Here is a 22,017-nt window from a genome sequence, read left to right on the forward strand (position 1 = left end):
CAATAAAAATAGAACATGTCCTATTATTGTCCGCATTACGGACAAGGATAGGACTGTTCTATTAGGGGCCAGCTGTTCTGTTCCGCAAAATACAGAATGCACACGGACAAAATCCATATCTTTTGCAGATCCGTTTTTTGCTGGCCACAAAATACATATGGTCGTGTGCATAAGGCCTTACACTGCTAAGGACTGGCAGGTATCTGATTAGATGAGGGGATGTGATCAGTGTTTTCTCTAAGCTGTGCCCTCTGGAAAGGAGAGGGTTAAAACAATACACTAACGAGGACTAAGTCTAGTGACCGGCCGCTGCAGAGTTTGACATTTTTAATTCTTTCAATTCCAGAGAGCACAGAGGGAACCATGAATGTGATGGCGATTAAAGGGAGTCTGTCATCAAAGTTTTACCTTTTTAACCCTTCCCATAGCTTTCTAGCAGCCTTACAGTTAATAAAAACGTTACCTTTATGAGCAATCCTGGACTTATAAAACCGGCAAAAAACATCTTAGCATATGCAAATGAGGGCTCACAAGTGCCCAGGGTCGGCATTACCCTCGTAGGTGCCCAGCTAGCTCAGCCTTATCGTCGCTTCCCCCCGGCCATTCTTTCCCTCTGCCCGCTCATCCTTTCCCTCTGACCGCCTATCTACTTACTTCTTGTTTCGCCGAGATCCCGCGCCTGCGCACTCAGTCCGTCGGCTGGCGCATGCGCACTGCGATGCCCATTCCTTGTACGGCATCACAGTAATTATTGCGCATCCGCCGATGGACCGCCTCCTTTGTGGTGTTTTCGCGCCGTTAGCCGGCGCATGCGCATTAATTACTGTGATGCCGTACAAGGAATGGGCATCGCAGTGCGCATGCGCCGGCCGACGGACTGAGTGCGCAGGTGCGGGATCTCGGCAAAACAAGAAGTAAGTAGATAGGCGGTCAGAGGGAAAGGATGAGCGGGCAGAGGGAAAGAATGGGCGGGGGGAAGAGACGATAAGGCTGAGCTAGCTGGACACCTACGAGGGTAACGCCGCCCCTGGGCACTTGCGAGCCCTCATTTGCATATGCTACTAAGTTGTTTTTTGCCGGTTTTATAAGTCCAGGATTGCTCAAAAAGGTAACGTTTTTATTAACTGTAAGGCTGCTAGAAAGCTATGGGAAGGGTTAAAAAGGTGAAACTTTGATGACAGACTCCCTTTAACGCTAATTTGCAGCTTGGTGTTCGGTTGCTGCCGCCATTACATGTGACAATAATTTCTTGAATTTGGAAGATTATAGTCCTTCTGATCCTCAGCAAAACTAGGGATCGGTTTGGCCGATATTATCGGCCGATATTGAGGATTTTGAACGTTCTCGGTATCGGCATCTATTTTGCCGATATACCGATAACGTATGGGGAACACAGAACGCGCTGCTCTCAGCGCTCTCTGTTCCCTCCGCAGCACAGGGGAGAAGGAAGCAGTGTCTCCCTCCCCCTGTGCTGCTGCTGCCGCTGCCGCCAATGACAGAAGAGAAGACAAGAGGAGGGGAGGGGCTGTGGCCGCTGCGCCACCAATGAAGATGAGTCTTTCATTCATTCATATACAGGAGGCGGGAGCTGCAGAATCACATAGCCGGCTCCCGACCTCTATGAACGGTACTAGCTGCGATCCGCGGTAGTTAACTCCTCAGGTGCTGCGGATCGCAGCTACCGCTCATAGAGGTCGGGAGCCGGCTATGTGATTCTGCAGCCAGCTCCCGCCTCCTGTATATGAATGATTGAGAGACTTATTTTCATTGGTGGCGCAGTGCGCCCCCCCCCAAGCCCCCCAGTATTAATCATTGGTGGCGCAGTGCGCCCCCCACCCCAATCCCGGCCAATAATAAAAACATTGGTGGCGCAGTGCGCCCCCCCCCACCCAGTATTACTCATTGGTGGCAGTGGCCACAGGATCCCCTCTCCCCTCCTCCTCCGATCGGAGCCCCAGCAGTGTAACCCTGGGGCTCCGATCGGTTACCATGGCAGCCAGGACGCTATTGAAGCCCTGGCTGCCATGGTAAGCTCCATGCTGCTGTGTGCACAAAGCACAGAGCAGCAGGGACAGTGTGAGCTCCTATTCACCCTGATAGAGATCTATCAGGGGGAATAGGACAAGGGTTCTAGTCCCTAAGGGGGCTAAAAGTTAGTAAAAAAACCCCACAAAAATATTAAGTATAAATGAAAAAGATTTATAAAAAAAATACACATTAACAATAAACAAAAAAATACACATTAACAATAAACATATTAATTTTCAGCAGATTTGTATAGGAATTTTTTTTTTTCTCAAAAATGAAAATTCCCAGAATATCGGTATAAATTATCGGCTATCGGCCTGAAAGTTCACAAATTATCGGTATCGGTATCGGCCCTGAAAAATCAATATCGGTCGATCCCTAAGCAAAACGACAACTCCCAGTATGCCTGCAGCTCTTTGAGTATGCTGGGAGTTGTAGTTTTGCAACAGCTGCAGGGCCACAGGTTCAATATACTTTTAGTTTTTTACAATGGAACTCTATGGAGTAGGATGCCACCATATGGCATCTGTCTATGTTTTTTGTATACGTTAAACGAATGGCAAAAACGTGATGTGAGCCCGGCCTAAGCTGCACTTTGTACCACATGCCTATCAGGTATCACATCCTATAATTAATGCGGTCAGAGTGATATACAGTTCCTCCCTCATACTATTCAAGGGAGACACAATTATTGAAGGTTGCCATGTCTTGGCAGGACTGGGAGGAAAGCTGGGGGCAGCAGGGTGGGCACCTGTGTGCCGCATGGGCTGTCAGTTGCCCACTTTTAGCTTATAAGGTGTTTTTTTAAAATCTTTTACTGTTTGTAAAAATGAGTGATGGAAAGTCTAGTTTAAGTTGTTTTTCGTCCCATTTGGGTTCAGTAGAAATTCATGTAGCTGCCGCGCTGAGACATGGCTACTTATGAAAGTAGCAGTTGTATTGCATAGCTGAGACACGTACACGGAACAGAAATGTCTGGAAATGAGTTTGTGGGAACGACATTATAGCCTTCCCTAAGAGTGATCACATACACCGCTATCCTCCATCCTTTTCCCGCTAGCACTGCCAGATGTATATGCTCAGGATGTTCTGGAAGCGCTGCCTGTGGAATCGATTCCAAGAAAAACAGCCTGGAACAGCCTGATGATCTGGATGAAACTCACTGCTTTGGTAATAAAGAGATATTATATAAAATGGAACGCAAGGACATCGGACATGCCAGGAAATGCCACCCTGCGTGTGCTGTTCTACATTTTCTGTACTATCATCTATCCTCGTCACTGAATAACAGCACCACTGTGGAGTAAAACCAAGCACTTTCATCATCTCTTCTAAAGGGGGTTTCTAGGATGTTAAGGGTCCATTCACACGTCCGCAAATTGCGGATCCGCCAAACACGGACATCGGCCATGTGCGTTCCGCATTTTGCAGATTGCACATGGCCGGCACTTTAATAGAAATGCCAGGATCCCGGAAAGAAATATGGAGGGATCCTCATGGGATTATAATCATCCCAGCGATTTACATTTAGTGTTTTGGCGGGAATTTTTCCCGCCAAAGATGTGAGGTATAGGGGCTAAAAATAGTAGGGTTACTGGGCAGAGAGGCAGAGGTCATTCATTGGGTCTGGGAGGGACCTATAAGATGCTGTTGCTGGGCAGAATGGAATAAGGATGCCCAGCAACAGGTATAGGATTGGGTGGGGAGCTTTGGACTTGGGACCTGGTTCGGGTTTATAAGCCGTGCGCTGTCAGACAAGTACCTGTGGAAAGGATTGCTGCTTCCTCCCCGCCTGCTGCTCTATTACCAGATGGAAGACTTTGTCGCGGAACTCCGGAGGCGCGCTGGGGATGGTGACACAGCGTCCTGGCTTGAGTCCTGCCTTGCTGAGATGTCCTCTTCGGTGGTCCCTACGGTTGTCGGCGCTTCCAGTGTTGTCTTTGACCAGGCGGCTGATGCAGCTGAGGATCCGGGTGCCCCCTCCAGGATGCCTGCGCTGCGCTGTTCTAGAAGGGAGAAGAGGCAGCGCAGCCGTTTTTCTCCATCCTCACACAGGTCCGGCCAGGAGAAGAAGAGGCTAGAGAGACGTGGCTCCTCTGCTAGTGGGTGCGCCAGAAGCAGCAGCAGCAGGATGATGTCAGGGGCAGCAGTGCATCTGGAATCTGTGTCCCCAGGAATCTCTGACCAGCATTTTGGTTCCTCCTGCGATCCTCGGCGTTCGGGTGCTGCTCTGGAGACGCTTTTGGGAAGGAGAGCTTCCGCTGATGCCACCAACGTTCCGGTCCAGCCAAGGTGTGGAGGAAGGCGCGGAGAGTGATGGCGGCCTGTGCAGCATTCCTTCCAGCGGCTCCACTTAGGTGTTGAGCGGCAGGTGGGTGCGTGCTTAGAAGATGGACCACAGCTACAGGACTTCCCTCAATCCTCTGCAGGTGTCCGGACTTCAGCTTCTGAAGGTGGTGAGTGTCCCAGTGGTCTGTGTCCTGTCATTGCTTCATTGTCCTCTTTACTTTCTTCCCTAAAGAACTTTGTCGTCGTCCCCCCCCCCCCTCCTCCTGAGCCGGCTGGTATGGCAGGTGATTTTTCTGACGCTTGGCGGTTTAGCGGTCAGGAGGTGGGTATGGATTTGGATAGTGATGAATCCCTCCCTCGGCCAGTGGTTTCTAGACGCAAAGGTGTTTCTGAAGTGTGTTATAAAGAAATGTTGCCATGTGAAATATCCCCTTTGGGTTTTCATCGCTATGTCGGTGAAAGAGAAGATATGGAGAAATGAATTCGTAGATATATTATCCCTTTTACCTGCATCTAAGGATTTCGTTGCGAAATTGGAGAAGCGGGAGGATAAGTCTGAGCAAGACAGAAGACGTCCCATTCCCCGAACCTTTAATAATTGGCTCCAAGCATACTGTATTTTTTGTACTGTGATGGGAGAAAAATTTCCTATGAAATGTTCTGGTCTTTTTCAGCATTTGGATAATGTGTTAGAGGCGTATAGAAATTTGGGGGGATTGGATGGTTTGTGTATGATGAAGGTTTCAGACAAAGATTGTCGGTGTACCCCAGCATACGTTGGGGCGCAAAGGATGTTGGGCTGTGGCTGAATTTATTGCTGCTGCAGCGTCCATCCTTTGCTATTTTATTTTGATAAATGCCTTCCTATGGGATGTTTTTTATCATGTTTTTATTTTGAAGTTTTTTCCTCTTTTCTTGAATGGGCGGTATCGGTAAAGTGTATGCGAGGAGCAGTAACGCCTTATTTGGATGATTTTTTGTTCACCGGGGCTCTTCGGTGTGTTTTGAATTGTTGGAATCCTTTTTTGCAGTATGTTCGGGGTTTGGTGTCCCGCTTGCGGAGGATAAGACTGTTTACCCTGTTAATCGTTTAGAATACTTGGGAATAGTCATTGATTCTGAGAAGGGTGAGTGTTGTCTCCCATTGCAAAAGGTTACCAAGATATGCATGGTTTTGTCCGATTTGTTAAAAAGGCGTAAGGCTACGGTGAAAGAGATTCAGTCGGTTTTAGGCATGTTAGACTTTGCTAGTAGAGTAATGTCGATGGGGTGAGTATTTTGCAGGCAGTTGTCTTAAAAAAGTTCGGTCATTAGTAATCCAGCTTTTCATATTCGTTTGTGCAAGGAGGAAGATTTTGTGGTTAGGTTGGAATTTTTTCAGCAATATTATGGTAGGTCGTATTGGCAGGACGATTTTGTTGTGGCTTCATCTTTGGATTTATTTACTAATGCTGCCGATTCGTGCGGTTTTGGTGCATATTCGAATGGGCATTGGTGTGCTGCAGAGTGGCATCCGGCATGGGTGTCAAATGGGGTGACTAAGGATATTGTTTTGTTGGAGCTTTTAGTAGTGGTATCTTTAGTTTTGTGGGGTAGTTTTTTCTCTAATAAAAGGATTATTTTGCATTCTGATAATAAGTGTGTTTTGTTTGCAGTTAATTTTTTGTCGTCTAACTGTCCGCTAGTAGTTAAAGGGTTTCTACCATCATAATTTCTGTTAGGTAGCTGATTGACATTAGCCTTGTGCTAATGTAATCAGTATATAACAGTGTTCTTTTTACATTTGTCCCTGTGACCGTTCTCCTAAGGCTACTTTCACACGAGCGTTCGGAGCGGATCCGTCTGATGTTTCATCAGACGGATCCGCTCCGATAATGCAGACGTTTGCATCCGTTCAGAACGGATCCGTCTGCATTATAACTTAGAAAATTTTCTAAGTGTGAAAGTTGTCTGAGCGGATCCGTCCAGACTTTACATTGAAAGTCAATGGGGAACGGATCCGCTTGAAGATTAAGCCATATAGTGTCATCTTCAAGCGGATCCGTCCCCATTGACTTCCACTGTAAGTCTGGACGGATCCGCTCGCCTCCGCATGGCCAGGCGGACACCCGAACGCTGCAAGCAGCGTTCAGGTGTCCGCTCACTGAGCGGAGCGGAGGCTGAACGCTGGCAGGAGGATGCATTCTCAGTGGATCCGCCTCCACTTAGAATGCATTAGGGCCAGACGGATGCGTTCGGGGCCGCTCGTGAGCCCCTTCAAACGGAGCTCACGAGCGGACACCCGAACGCTCGTGTGAAAGTAGCCTAAAAAACACACTTTTACAATATGTTAATGAGCCTCTAGGTGCTATGTGGGGGTTGATTCAGCACCTAGAGGCTCCGTCAACTAAACATTTATCCCACCCAGGTCCTCCATCTAGCCCGCCCCGCTCCTCTTGAGTGACGTCAGAGTTCGCAGCATCGCTGACGAAATCCTGCGCCGTCCACTTCTGTATTCCGCGCAGTGATTGAATGACGGGCTCCTGGCGCCAGCCTCCTCACTGTGATGTAGTCGGCGCAGGCGCAGTGAGGAAGCCGGCACCAGGAGCGCGTCCTTCACTCACTACGCCTGCGCCGAATACAGAAGTGGACGGCGCAGGCGCAGGATTTCGTCAGCGATGCTGCGAACTCGGACGTCACTTAAGAGGAGCGAGGAGGGCTAGACGGAGGACCTGGGCGGGATAAATGGTTAGTAGATGGAGCCTCTAGGTACTGAATCAACCCCCACATAGCACCTAGAGGCTCATTAGCATATTGTAAAAGTGTGTATTTTAGGAGAACGGCCACAGGGACAAATGTAAAAAGAACACTGTTATGTAGTGCTGACATGAGCACAGCGCTAATGTCAGTCAGCTACATAACAGAAATTCTGATGGTAGAAACCCTTTAAATTGTTGCGTCATTTAGTTTTTCGTGTTTGAAGTTAAATATTTGACTGAAGGCTCGTCGTGTTCCTGAAATAGATAATTCTATTGCTGATTCATTGTCACGTTTTCAGTTTCAGAAATTTCGTCAGCTAGCCGAAGCGGCCTACCCGTATGGGGAGTTATGCCCCGCGCATATGTGGAATCTGATTTGGTCCTAGGTATGTCGTACTTGCAGTCTTCTGTGGCTCCTGCAACGTGGTCGGATTACGTTCGGTCTTGGAGTTGTTGGTGTCGTTTTGGCGCTGGTAGAGGTTGGTCCCCTTATGTCTGTGGCGAGGTTGCGACTTTAGCTTTTTGTTTGATGTTATTTCAAGATGGTTTGGCTTATGCTACAGTTTTAAGGGTTTTGTCTGGTATTTCCTTTTTTCTTCGAGTTTTAGGTTCCCCTTCCTTTTTAGATTATTTTATGATCCAACAGGTTTTGAAGGGATATAGACGGGGTAAATGTTTTCCTGACAGCAGGTGACCTATATTCCCTGCGTTGTTGAGGTCATTATGTCATGCTACTTCTAGGGTTTGCTCGGACGATTTTGAGGCATTGCTTTTTTCCACTGCGTTTTGTTGTATGTTTTTTGGTGCGTTTAGAATTAGTGAGCTGTTTCCCAACAATGGAAGGTCGGGTTTCGGCCTGGCGTTAAAGCACGTTCATATTCATGTTTAACTATGTTTTTATTTTTCTTCCATCGTCCAAAGTGGATCAATCAGGTAAGGGTACCTGGATTCGTGTGAACAAAGTCAGGTCGGGTTCTGTTTGCCCTGTGAGTATGTTATCTTGATACTGACATTTCAGACCTGTGGGTGTTTTTTATTCATGCGGATGCTTCTCCGTTGACACAGTATCAGTTCAGGTCTGGGTCTAGAGGGTTTTCGCCTCACGTCTCATTCCTTTCGGATTGGTGCTGCCACAGCGGCGGCGGAGTCTGGTTTGAGTACGTCTGTAATAAAGAGTATTGGTAGATGGTCGTCTAATTATTTTAAACTGTATATTCACCCTGATTTTACCGTTGTTTAACTTTCTTTTGTTTATAGCTTTCACAGGGCTCACCATATGGATCATCGGCCATTCATTCGTGCATTGGGCCCATAGAAGAGCTTTGGAAAGATCGTGCGGTGACAATCTGTCTTGGTCTACAGACGTCGTTAGAGTATATTGGAATGGAGTCAGGGGTTTGCGATGGGATGGTTTATTGGATATAGTGTTCGTTATACCCAGACCCTGATGTCATTATTTTTCATGCAGGGGCCAATGATGTGGGCAAATTCAGCACCATTGAATTGGCTTTCTGTATGAAGAGTACTGTGGTCAGAACAAGGCGGTTGTTTCCTGACGCCCGTCTTGTTTTTCCGAGATGATTCCTTGTTTGCTATGGTTGTCTTATCCTAATTTTAAGTACTTGAATAAGATTAGGATACGAATTAATAGGATTATGGCTCGTTTTATGCCTCTGGTCTGGGGATTCTCTTTTCGTCATGTGGACCTTGAAGGTGGTTTGCCCGGCCTACATTTTTCAGATAAAATCCATTTGTCAGCAATTGGTTTGGATATTTTTAGCTTAAACTTGCAGGCTATGATTGAGTTAGTGGTTGGTGGGGTGGGGCCCATGCCGCCTGTTTAGTCGGCATGTTCCGGTGGGTAAAAGTCGCTCACTATTAGGTGAGCGGACGAGTTGAGTCAGTAGTTTAGGCCGAGCTTATGGCTGGTCTAAGTATTGGTTTGTTAATAAGATATTAATGATGATTTAATTTTTTGATGATTTAATTTTATGATGATTTATTGTTAAATGACTTTAAGCTAATCTTTAATAAAGATGTCCGTGGCCTAATTTATTCCACCCATTAAAGTGTCCATGTGTATTTTTATTTGGTTAAGCTATTGGTTAGTTGGTTATATGGTTTGGGTATGATTTATAATCCCATGCCTGTTGTCCGTGTCTGCGGACAAGAATATGACATGTTCTTTTTTTTGTGGAACGGAAGTGCGGATGCGGACAGCACACTGTGTGCTATCCGCATCTTTTCCGGCCCCATTGAAAATGAATGGGTCCGGATCCGTTCCGCAACGGATTTGGATCTATTTTGCGGACGTGTGAATGGACCCTAACACTGATGTCCTATCTCTAAAAGGGTTGTCTGTGATTTTCATATTGATGGCCTGTGACTCCCAGCACCCGGGCTGATCAGCTATAAGAAGAGGCCGCAGGTCTTACTAGATCTTACTTTCATGAATTACGGACCTAGGCGCAGCTCAGTCCTTTTCAACTGAATGGGGCTGTGCCACGCAATAAAGCACAGCCGCTATCAAATGAACGCTGCTCTGTTTGTCAGCTGTGAAGAGGCTGCAGCGATCACAGAGCTTCAGTCAGCGCCATTTCCGAGAGTCGGACCCCCACTGATCTCTTATTGATGACCTATATTGAGATAGGCCGTCCATACAAAAATCCCTTTAAGGTTGCCTAATAATATTTTATTGGTGGGGGTTCCATTCCAGGCACCTTTTAAATGGCTGCCAGCATCGGAAACTAAACAGTGGACAGAGCTTAAAGCAGAAGGCTCTGTCCACTGTGTAGTGTGTGCATGCTGGCATACTACAGCTGAACTCCCATTCACATCCAATGTACAGTGCAGCTCCCAATCATATCCATTGTGTAGTAGCTGTGCCGTCATTCTGTATTCACTTGAATTGGAGCTGAGCCGCATTACACCGGCACAACCATTACACAGTGGACAGAACCTTCTGCTTCTGGTTCCATCCACTGTCTACTTTCCAGCAGATGCCCAAAACAGCAGATTGGTAGGAGTGTTGGACCCTCAAAGATCTTATATTGATGACCTATCTTGTCATATAAAGACTGCATACTGCAAGTAATTGCAAAACACGTGATTTATTCAAGAAATTCCCAGTATGGAGTCCTTATATTACTCTATTGACTGGTCTGGGACCCATCTGCTGCACCCTATGGTGATGATGGTGTGCCATTGAACTTAGTTTGAGTCCTACAGTATATGGAGGATGTGTCTCAATATCAACAATCTGGACAACCCCTTAAATGTTTCCTCCTGCTCATATCAAAGAGAATTAGAGAGCTGGGGAGGGAAGGAGACTGCAGTTTGGGAGAGGTAAGTATTCTAAAATGTTAGGTGTAGGTAAGTATTTTCAGTAGGGAAAGGGCGGATGTATTTCATGTGGGAGAACATAGTTTGTCCCTGGCTGGCGGTGCATGGGAAAGGTATGGTTGGCCACAGCTTGTTATACAACCCTTATAACTCCCATTCAGTGCAGCTATCAGAAAGCACACAGCCCTGCTGCACTGCCCAGACAGTAGGATTTGTGTGCGGTCAAGATGGCAATCATCAGGGGCGACAACATTTACAAATGATTATAAATACATCTTCCCTACACATTGAAATCCAATGAATGAAGCCAAGCTTCCATTTCTGAGAGGTTTTCCTTTCAGATGGTTACACCACCCTGTGTCTCATGAAATCCCAAGTCTCAGGCAGCACTTGGACAATGCAGTGTATTGTTGGATGCTCTGTGAATTGTCCTTTTGTGCGTGGCTTTCTGTGTATTGCTGTGTATTGTGTTTGTGGCTGAAAGTATGAAGACAATTGAAGCTAATGGCAATAAATGCTGTATGCATGCTCTGTTCCAATCCAATTATTATATCATTGTTATCTAGGTTGAAAACGTATCCGCATGAAATTGCTTTAATGTAACCGCAGTCCAAATTCCATTGGTGCTGGAAGAAGTACGTTGTTCTTTATGCTTCTGCAGCTTCCGGAAGTCATTCCGCTCAGTGTGGGAGGGATGTGCTTCACCACCAGGCTGTCTACTCTTCAGAGGTATGAAGACACCATGCTGGCTGCCATGTTTAGTGGACGCCATCACATTCCAACAGATGCCGAGGGCAGATACTTTATTGACAGAGATGGAACATACTTTGGGTAAGTAAGTAATTACCAGCTTGCTTTGAGAGATAATACCTAATTCCCTAAATACATGGTTAGGCCAACTATTTGAGATTACTTTGACATACATAGGTACTTTTTTAGATCTGTAATAGCGTTGGGCGAGCATGCTCGGCCAAACACTAATTCGGCTCGAGCATCGCATGTGCTAATTTAGCCTCTATTTCTGAAAAGTTTCTGGCAGGATTTGAACTCACAACCTTCTACATTACAGCCCAGAAGGTTAACCACTACACTATAGAGCTTCATGGCCAGTTACTAAAAAAAATACAATATGAAACTTCTGCTGTATAGGAATACTTACTACTAGTAAGTATTCCTATACAGCAGAAGTCTCATATATATATATATATATTTTTTTTTTTAAGTAACTGGCCATGCAGCTCTATAGTGTAGTGGTTAACCTTCTGGGCTGTAATGTAGAAGGTTGTGAGTTCAAATCCTGCCAGAAACTTTTCAGAAATAGAGGCTAAATTAGATTTAAATACACTGGGTGTCCCCAAGCACTGACTCCATATATGGATCCGCTCCTATAATGCAGACGTTTGTATCCGTTCAGAACGGATCCGTCTGCATTATAACTTAGAAAAATTTCTAAGTGTGAAAGTAGCCTGAACGGATCCGTCCAGACTTTACATTGAAAGTCAATGAGGGACGGATCCGTTTGAAGATTGAGCCATATAGTGTCATCTTCAAACGGATCCGTCCCCATTGACTTACATTGTAAGTCTGGACGGATCCACTTCCCTCCGCACGGCCAGGCGGACACCCGAACGCTGCAAGCAGCGTTCAGGTGTCCGCCTGCTGAGCGGAGCGGAGGCTGAACGCCACCAGACTGATGCATTCTGAGCCCCTTCAAACGGAGCTCACAAGCGGAGCCCCGAACGCTAGTGTGAAAGTAGCCTTAGTTATCTGCTTATTTTTCTTAAATCTTCATTTTCTCTTATATTGGATGACATCTTGGGGCTCTGGAACCGATTACTCAAGTTACAATGGTTTCAACATACCATGGTCATCCTGGAACCACTTAATATTGTAACTTGAGAAACCACTGTGCACCATATATATGCAACACACATATATACACCATATACATGGTACACATACATAAATACACCATATATACAGGGAGTGCAAAATTATTAGGCAAGTTGTATTTTTGAGGATTAATTTTATTATTGAACAACAACCATGTTCTCAATGAACCCAAAAAACTCATTAATATCAAAGCTGAATATTTTTGGGAGTAGTTTTTAGTTTGTTTTTAGTTTTAGCTATTTTTGGGGGATATCTGTGTGTGCAGGTGACTATTACTGTGCATAATTATTAGGCAACTTAACAAAAAACAAATATATACCCATTTCAATTATTTATTTTTACCAGTGAAACCAATATAACATCTCAACATTCACAAATATACATTTCTGACATTCAAAAACAAAACAAAAACAAATCAGTGACCAATATAGCCACCTTTCTTTGCAAGGACACTCAAAAGCCTGCCATCCATGGATTCTGTCAGTGTTTTGATCTGTTCACCATCAACATTGCGTGCAGCAGCAACCACAGCCTCCCAGACACTGTTCAGAGAGGTGTACTGCTTTCCCTCCTTGTAAATCTCACATTTGATGATGGACCACAGGTTCTCAATGGGGTTCAGATCAGGTGAACAAGGAGGCCATGTCATTAGATTTTCTTCTTTTATACCCTTTCTTGCCAGCCACGCTGTGGAGTACTTGGACGCGTGTGATGGAGCATTGTCCTGCATGAAAATCATGTTTTTCTTGAAGGATGCAGACTTCTTCCTGTACCACTGCTTGAAGAAGGTGTCTTCCAGAAACTGGCAGTAGGACTGGGAGTTGAGCTTGACTCCATCCTCAACCTGAAAAGGCCCCACAAGCTCATCTTTGATGATACCAGCACAAACCAGTACTCCACCTCCACCTTGCTGGCGTCTGAGTCGGACTGGAGCTCTCTGCCCTTTACCAATACAGCCACGGGCCCATCCATCTGGCCCATCAAGACTCACTCTCATTTCATCAGTCCATAAAACCTTAGAAAAATCAGTCTTGAGATATTTCTTGGCCCAGTCTTGACGTTTCAGCTTGTGTGTCTTATTCAGTGGTGGTCGTCTTTCAGCCTTTCTTACCTTGGCCATGTCTCTGAGTATTGCACACCTTGTGCTTTTGGGCACTCCAGTGATGTTGCAGCTCTGAAATATGGCCAAACTGGTGGCAAGTGGCATCTTGGCAGCTGCACGCTTGACTTTTCTCAGTTCATGGGCAGTTATTTTGCGCCTTGGTTTTTCCACACGCTTCTTGCGACCCTGTTGACTATTAAGAATGAAACGCTTGATTGTTCGATGATCACGCTTCAGAAGTTTTGCAATTTTAAGAGTGCTGCATCCCTCTGCAATATATCTCACAATTTTTGACATTTCTGAGCCTGTCAAGTCCTTCTTTTGACCCATTTTGCCAAAGGAAAGGAAGTTGCCTAATAATTATGCACACCTAATATAGGGTGTTGATGTCATTAGACCACACCCCTTCTGATTACAGAGATGCACATCACCTAATATGCTTAATTGGTAGTAAGACAACATGCATAAAGAGGATGATGTGGTCAAAATACTCATTTGCCTAATAATTCTGCACGCAGTGTACACTACACACTTCCCACCCAACTTTTAGGTTAAATGCACGCGATCAGGATTGCGTGTGGATTTGCGTGCAGAAAATCTGCACCGTAGGTCATGTACATTGTATTCTATGAGAATAAAAAATTCTCAATGCACACGATGCAGATTTTTTTCCGCGCGGATTTTGACCTGCGTTGCAGATTTTAAAATCCGCAGCATGTCAATTTATTTTATTTTTCCTGACCGGATTTTCTTCATTCACTCATCTTCACCAAATCAGCACCAATGCGGATTGACCGTACGGATTTGCCTGCGAACACCTGCGGATTTCAGTGCGGATTCTCCGCACATGTATCCTGAACGTGTGCATGTACCCTTAAAAGCCTAAGGAGCTAAACTCTGGAATGGAAGCGCTCATCTCCAGCTGGCGCTGTAATTTTAACAACCAGATCTGGAGAACCTGAGGTAACTGGCTGAATCCCATGCCTGGTTGAGCGCTTCCTTCTGTCTTCTCATTTTCTCAGCACCCGGATCACAATGATCAAACTTTTCACGTCACTATAACATGTCAAACAGTTACAATTTAAAAGAGTTTTTCACAACTAAAATATTGATGGCCTTTTGTAAGGATAGGCTGTAAGTATCTGGATGGGTCACTGCTCCCCATACAGAACAGCTGATTAAACGGGTTATCTAACATTATATCAGACCTCACAGAGTGGCCCACCCGCAGTGGTGATCATACTTACCTGGTCCCCGCCGCTAGGTTTAATCTTTATTAAACCACAACCAGCTCTTCATCTCCCTGATGCGTGGAGCTTGGGTGCAATGAAAGCAATGGTGATTCGATTATTGCACCAAAGGCCTAATTTGCTTATTAAGAAAAAGTATTAAAACTTTGTGACGGACTCCTGAGGAGCTTCCATTGGCCTGGTTACCTGAGGTTCTGTAGACACCCAGCCTCCTATGAATTTATCACACCCTTCACTCCAGGGCTTTTTGCAAATTTTTTAGGTCACTTGTGCATAATTGTGCACTCCAGTTTTGAAAAGTAGGAGTGGTTAGCTATGTGAAGGAGTTCCAAAGTCACTCCAGTAGGATGGTGGTGCTGAAAATTGCCGTAGCATGTCACGTAAATTTACATCAAAACTGCACGATTTAGTGCAGTTTTTCTGCTGCAGGTCTCCCATAGGGCACGACTTCATGTTCAGCTTTTCTGATGCAGTTTTAGAAGCCGAAACCAGGAGTAGATTCAAGAAGGAGGAGAAGTTGCATCAAAACTGCATAAAAAAAACTGACTGTGTGCTAGCACCCTAAGGGTGCAGATTCTTGTGCGAAAAAAGGCATCGTAGTACAGTACCAGCAAAGTAAATGAGATTAGACAAATCTCATGCTGTGGTCCCACTAATTCCTATAGGATCACCAATGCCTGTCGCTGACATAATGCTGTCAGTGTTATCCAATACATTCCAGAACTGTAAGGGTTACATAACATCATAAATCAATATAATGCTATGCGACCCCGGCAGTGCTTGAAGATCAGGATAGGTTCTGCACTGCGAGTCCGCAGAGTGACACACGCTCGTCTGAAAGGGGCCTTAGGGTGCCTTTACACGTAGGCAGAAAATTCTGCGACTGCAAATCAGTTCCATTCACCTTGATGGGGCTTGCAAAAATCCATGTGTTTGCCTCCCAATTCAAATTAATGGAACTGATTTTCAGTCGCAGAATTTTATGCCACGTGTGAAGGCACCCTTAGGGTACGGCCAGACGGAGTCGGCGTGCTGCGTTTGGGTTGCGTTCACCGCATTTTTTTTATATTTTAATAGTTTGGACTTTTCGTGGCAATATGTGATATGTTTATTTATTTATTGTTGATATATTTTATGTGTAAAATTGGGAAAAGGGGTGATGTATACTTTTTTTTTATATATATATATTTTTTTACTTGCACCCGAACTCTATGACACGGCGCTGCGATCCACGGCAGTTAACCCCTCAGGTGCGGCACCCAGCTCCCTGTCACACAGGTCGGGTGCAGGCTATGTCATTTTGCCGCCGCACCCTCCTCCTGTATCTGTATTAGACGTTAATTTTCATTGGTGGCGCACTGCGCCCACCCCTCCTCTGCCCCTCTCTCTTCATTGGCAGCGGCGCCACAGGGGGAGGGAGAGAGTGACTCCTTCTCCCCTGTGCTGCTGAGGGAACATGGCGCGCTTACTGCAGCGCGCTCCATGTTCTCTGATTCTGGGCTGTGCAGTAGCCTAGTATCGATAAAAGGCAAATCCCGGTACCGAACCGATACTGGGACATAAGTATCGATTGGGTATCAATATTTCGATAACCGCAACAACCCAAGCTGTAAAGTGAAAGTAAATATCCCAGCATGCACTGCAGCAAACATCTTCAGAGGAGCAGTCACAGGACATCCCTGCCCACCTGTGTTCCCATAGAGACAAGAGCTCCTCATACATTAGTAAATAACTGCAGTACAGACATAGCAATAGAAAGCACGCCCCAGTCCCATCAGTAAAAAGAGGCCACTCCCCGTCCCACACAGGAATGTGATGCTGCTGTATCATATATGTTGCTGGGAGGGTTAGGCTCCATTCAAACGTCCATGGAATGGGTCCGCATCCGTTCCACAATATCCGGAACGGGTGCGGACCCATTCATTCTCAATGGAGCAGGAATGGATGCAGAGAGTACACACTGTGCTCTCCGCATCTGCATTTCCGGAGCGCATCTGCATTTCCGGTCCACAGCTCCGGAAAAAGATAGAACATGTCCTATTCTTGTCTGCAATTGAGGACAAGAATAGGCATTTCTATGGGGGTGCCGGCCGGGTGTATTGCGGATCTGCAATACACCACGGACGTGTGAATGGAGCCTTAACCTGTTCATAAATTTGCTGTGGGGCCTAGTCATTTCTAGTTGTGCCACTGAATATAAGCCATGAACAGAATGAATAGAGAGGGAGATTTATCATTTCCCTTGTTTCTGAAATGTGGCGTTAAAAAGTTGCAAACTGTGTTTGCGACTTTTTAACTGCGCCTTTAAAAAAAAAAAAAAAAAAAGGCTGTGGCAATGGCAGGGAGGGGCACGACCAGTCTCCTCAACAAATTTATGTTTATTTTCGTCAGTTTTCTGACTCAAATGAAGCCAGAAATCTATGGCGAGGGGGGGGGGGGGGCGCGACAGCCCTTTGTTGCACAAGAACTCTGATGAATAAATTTGTACAAATCGAGTGAGGAGCATCCTGTCTATCATCACACGACTTGCTCCCAGCTGACAGCCTAGAAATAATCTATAATATATGACTACCCTTCACCTGGGGAAAAGGGGGGAACGAATGTAGTCAGACACTGTATAGTCAGACTCCTCATTATAATGGGGGCGGAGGCACGGCAGCGCACGGCGAGAGGCTGCCGGAATAAATGTCGGACATGTTGTAGTTTTTGTCCGGCTACCTCCGCCGTAACTCCGCCCCCGCCCCCATTATAGTCAATGGGGACGGAGCGGCAGTCAGGGGGCACGTGGTCACTAGCGGCAGGACGGATCCGACAGGCCGTTCACCTGACGGAACAGCCTGTCAGAGGTCCGTGCCGCTAGTGTGAAAGTACCCTTAGCGATGATCTGGCAGTGTAATACTGCCGCCGATCACCCGATCGTTCATCAGGCAATTCCAGTCTTTCAACAGGTTTAAAAAAGTCATTGTTTGCTGGCCCTGTGTGATCACGATCTGCTGCCGGCATACAATGATTCAGTATGGGGAAGAGCGATGGCATAATGACCGCACCTCCCTATGCTGAAGAGATCGTTGCATGTAATAGCAGCGATCTCCTCCACTGATGAGCAAACAATTGCTGGGAAAGAACGCTTCCCTCCCGACAACTGCCTGCATAATCTGCCTGTCTAATACAGCCTGTTTTAGACAGTCTTATTTCTTTAGACACATTTACTACTGAAAAGCTTTAGAGGCTTTTGTGCCTCATCCGACTATTTAGATTTTTTAGACCAATTCAGAAGTGTTTTAACTTTTGTGACCTTTTTCTGACCTATTTATGTAGGTACACAGGGGCTGGCGTACTTTTCTTCGTCTGTTTTTAGTGCTAAGAATTGTGCTTTCCGGGAGACATGCGACTTTTCTCCGCAAAGATATGACTTTTTTCACGCGCAGATAAATTAAACCAGTCTTAGTCTACTTTCACACTGGTGTTTTGGATTTCCGTTTGTGAGATTCGTTCAGGGCTCTCACAATCGGTCCAAAACGGATCCGTTTTGCCCTAATGCATTCTGAATGGAAAAGGATCCGCTCAGAATGCATCAGGATTCCGCTTTGGAGGTGGACACCAAAACGCTGCTTGCAGCGTTTTGATGTCCGTCTGACGAAACTGAGTTTTCTATGACACAATCTGGCACCATAGAAAACTGATCCGTCATCCATTGACTTTTAATGGTGTTCAAGACGGATCCGTCTTGGCTATGTTAAAGATAATACAACCGGATCCGTCATGAACAGATGCAGACGGTTGTATTATCTTAACGGATCCGTCCATGACGGATCCGCACAAAACGCGAGTGTGAAAGTAGCCTTAGAGAATATGAACCTGTCTAACTGCAAAACAACCACCAGAGGTCAGACTAATAACAATACGCCTAACTCGTCTAATTCACGAATGGCTGTGCGACTTTTAATAAATACTCAGCAAAAGAAAGATTGTTTATAAAAAGGAAAACATTTTTGCACCCTGATTTTTACATCACAGAATCTCTTAGGCCACCTGCACACGGTGCAGCTGAATTTCCATGTGGCTTTATGTGTGTCTCTGCAGCATATCCGCAATGTCTAACTGCAGTTTTTGGTGCACATTAGATGCGGTTTTGGCGCAGATCGCACTCTTCCATTGAAAAGGGTGAAATCTGCAGCTAAAACCACAAACATAATTGACATGCTATTAAATTTGAAATCCGCAATTGAGGTCAATTTCCGCACAGAAAAAATCCCCAAAGTGTACATGAGATTATTGTAACCTCATACACTTTCCTGGTACTGTAATACGCTGCGGTTTTTCCACATGGAAAAACGCACGTATTCCGCAATGTGTGCAGGTGGCCTTAGGTAGATTAGTTTGCACCAGAAATTACGCAGAATTTATATATTGTGGGGTTTCGCTCTGGTAGATAGGGTAAGCAGACGCAGTACAGAGGCAAAAGACAAGTTCTTGACTCAAAACTTCAGTGTTTATTCACACTTGAGGCAAATGCACAAAACAATGTCTTACTTTGCAGTCTTGGTGTTTACTTCACACACAATGGAAAGTACATATAAGACAAGTCACCTTGATGTCAGTTCTGCCTCCAGCAGTCCACGGCAAGCTTTAGGGGGCCTGTTTCCTCGGCCCATTGGTCTCAGCCCTCCAACCTGGCACCAAGCCTCAGATCCCAACACGGAGATCCTGCTGCTGAGCCCAGCTGCCTATTTAAGGATAGCCAGGTGCTGCCAAAAACCCGGACCGGCAATTAAAATCCAGTCCAGTATTTGACCCCACCTGGCTGCAAATCAGCCCAGCAGCACACACTGGGAGGAAAATACCTGTTTTCCCAGACCATTCCCCTCACTGTGTCACAATATATATAGTATTTTAGAGCTGCATCACTAATACTCAGACCCTAAATTGCACATAGTCTGCTTCATCTGTACTCATTGTGTAATGGCAGTGATGATACTTGCTTTCAGTGGGTAGACAGCGGTATATGTAGACCTCACTGCATTAGAATGGTTCCTTTCACCAGTGCAGGTATATAGGAGAGCAGCGCCCCATGTGAGATGCTCTGCAGGCTTGTTTCTAGCCCGTTACATAGCTACAGGAATAACCGGGCCTGTCTGGACCTGTAGACATTTGTTTAGCTGTTAATCTCTGGAGCCTATGGGGCAGGTATGTCAGCTTGTGCTGATGCGGAGGGTCAGAGACCTTAGGCACAGGAAGGCACACACAACGCTTGGCTCTGTTACTTCCTATGACATAATGATTCATTTCTTGGTTCCACACACTTCAGACCATTGTGGATGGTTCCCTTCATATGAATGCATGATTAATTCAAGCAAAGTGACATGAGAAGGGAAGTAAAGGGAATCAAACACACAGCGGGACCTGTGACCTCTCTCCACGCAGACTTCCTGCTCATTATAGTAGACAAAAGATGAATAAATCACCTATAAAAGAATGTGTATGCTCAAAACATATACTAAATCACATACAATCTCAGTTAAAAAATAATTATCATATATCACAAAAAGGTGTTAAAAGCAATAAAAAAAATCTACACAGTACATGAAAGGGACACCTGGAATGGAGGCTAGCTAGAATTTATATCCATTGTGTATATCAGACATAAGTACCTACATTTAGAACATGGCACAATGTAAACCTACATAACAAAGTACAGTATATCAAGTAATTGTAACAAAGGCAAACAAATGCCTTAAAAGCTCTCATGTGAAGGCCCATATATAAGAAAATGTTCAATACATATTGTATAAAGTGCAAGTGCATAATCAACATGAAAGAGAGATAAAGTACATACTACAATGTCACAAGCTAGCACAAACCATCCCAGTGTCCCACACCTACCTTAATAGTGTGCTACTAAAAAATGTATGTATGAATAAAAATGTAAAAGCAATTCATTGAATTTGTACATGAAAAAAGCATTTTATATATATATTGGGTGAATAAGTGATAAACTCACAATTCATTGGATATGCACATCTGCACATAATTTATATGCACATGTGTACAGCCATAAAATAGGAAAGTGAAAAGTGACACTCGTGACCCATGTGCAAAGTGAATGTGAGGTGACACATATAGATTCACATGATTAGAAATGAACATAATTAAATAATTACAAGTGACCATGATAATAATGATGTAAATAAATATCTAAAGTATAAAAAACTCATATTAATGCAGTGAGTGTGTACTCAAATATAATCAGAAGCCATCTATATAGGTAAGAGGAAGAGCCTCATAAGCTATTTTTATATTTTCATCCACGCAGTCAGATCACACCTATATGCCTAAAAATAAGGAAATGCGGAAAAAAGAGAAAGAGAAAAATGGTTAAAATTCAATAAAACACCACCAAATACCATATATATACCCAGAAGGGAGATATTATTCTCACAAATTATGCATAACAGACTAATCCCATTTGTATGTTTAAAAGAAAGGTACACAGCTGTTGTATTCATTCAATCCCTGAGGATATGAAGTAGCTAGTTTATGAATCCGCATCGTTTCTATTTGTGCAAGGATCCTCTTCCAGTTTCCACCCCTAATCGTTCGGTACACCCGGTCTATTGCTCTGAACTTCAGTCCGCTTCAGTCCTCACCTGCTGTAGAGGCAATGTCTCGGACATGTTCACGTACTCTTCTTTTGAATTCTCTTGTGGTCATTTCAATATACAGTGGGGGAAATAATTATTTGACCCCTCACTGATTTTGTAAGTTTGTCCAATGACAAAGAAATGAAAAGTCTCAGAACAGTATCATTTCAATGGTAGGTTTATTGTAACAGTGGCAGATAGCACATCAAAAGGAAAATCGAAAAAATAACTTTAAATAAAAGATAGCAACTGATTTGCATTTCATTGAGTGAAATAAGTATTTGAACCCCTACCAACCATTAAGAGTTCTGGCTCCCACAGAGTGGTTAGACACTTCTACTCAATTAGTCACCCTCATTAAGGACACCTGTCTTAACTAGTCACCTGTATAAAAGACACCTGTCCACAGAATCAATCAATCAAGCAGACTCCAAACTCTCCAACATGGGAAAGACCAAAGAGCTGTCCAAGGATGTCAGAGACAAAATTGTAGACCTGCACAAGGCTGGAATGGGCTACAAAACCATTAGCAAGAAGCTGGGAGAGAAGGTGACAACTGTTGGTGCGATTGTTCGAAAATGGAAGGAGCACAAAATGAACATCAATCGACCTCGCTCTGGGGCTCCACGCAAGATCTCACCTCGTGGGGTGTCAATGGTTCTGAGAAAGGTGAAAAAGCATCCTAGAACTACACGGGAGGAGTTAGTTAATGACCTCAAATTAGCAGGGACCAC

General features: G+C 44.8%; 1 protein-coding gene across 3 annotated transcripts in view; it reads left to right on the plus strand.

The window, feature by feature from the left end:
• The window catches only part of KCTD7 (potassium channel tetramerization domain containing 7), a 37,195-nt gene that overhangs the window by 2,399 nt on the left and 12,779 nt on the right, over positions 1–22,017 (plus strand). The window contains exons 2-3 of one of the 3 annotated variants that reach the window (XM_040424794.1): positions 2,062–2,074; positions 11,034–11,228. In XM_040424794.1, coding sequence (XP_040280728.1) covers positions 2,062–2,074; positions 11,034–11,228 — 208 coding nt within the window. Of the gene's footprint in view, positions 1–2,061; positions 2,075–10,963; positions 11,229–22,017 lie in introns of all 3 variants that reach the window. The other 2 variants (XM_040424792.1, XM_040424793.1) reach the window with 2 other exon arrangements.

This window comes from Bufo bufo, chromosome 3 (genome assembly GCF_905171765.1).
Source record: "Bufo bufo chromosome 3, aBufBuf1.1, whole genome shotgun sequence".
In the NCBI taxonomy this organism is placed as follows: domain Eukaryota; kingdom Metazoa; phylum Chordata; class Amphibia; order Anura; family Bufonidae; genus Bufo; species Bufo bufo.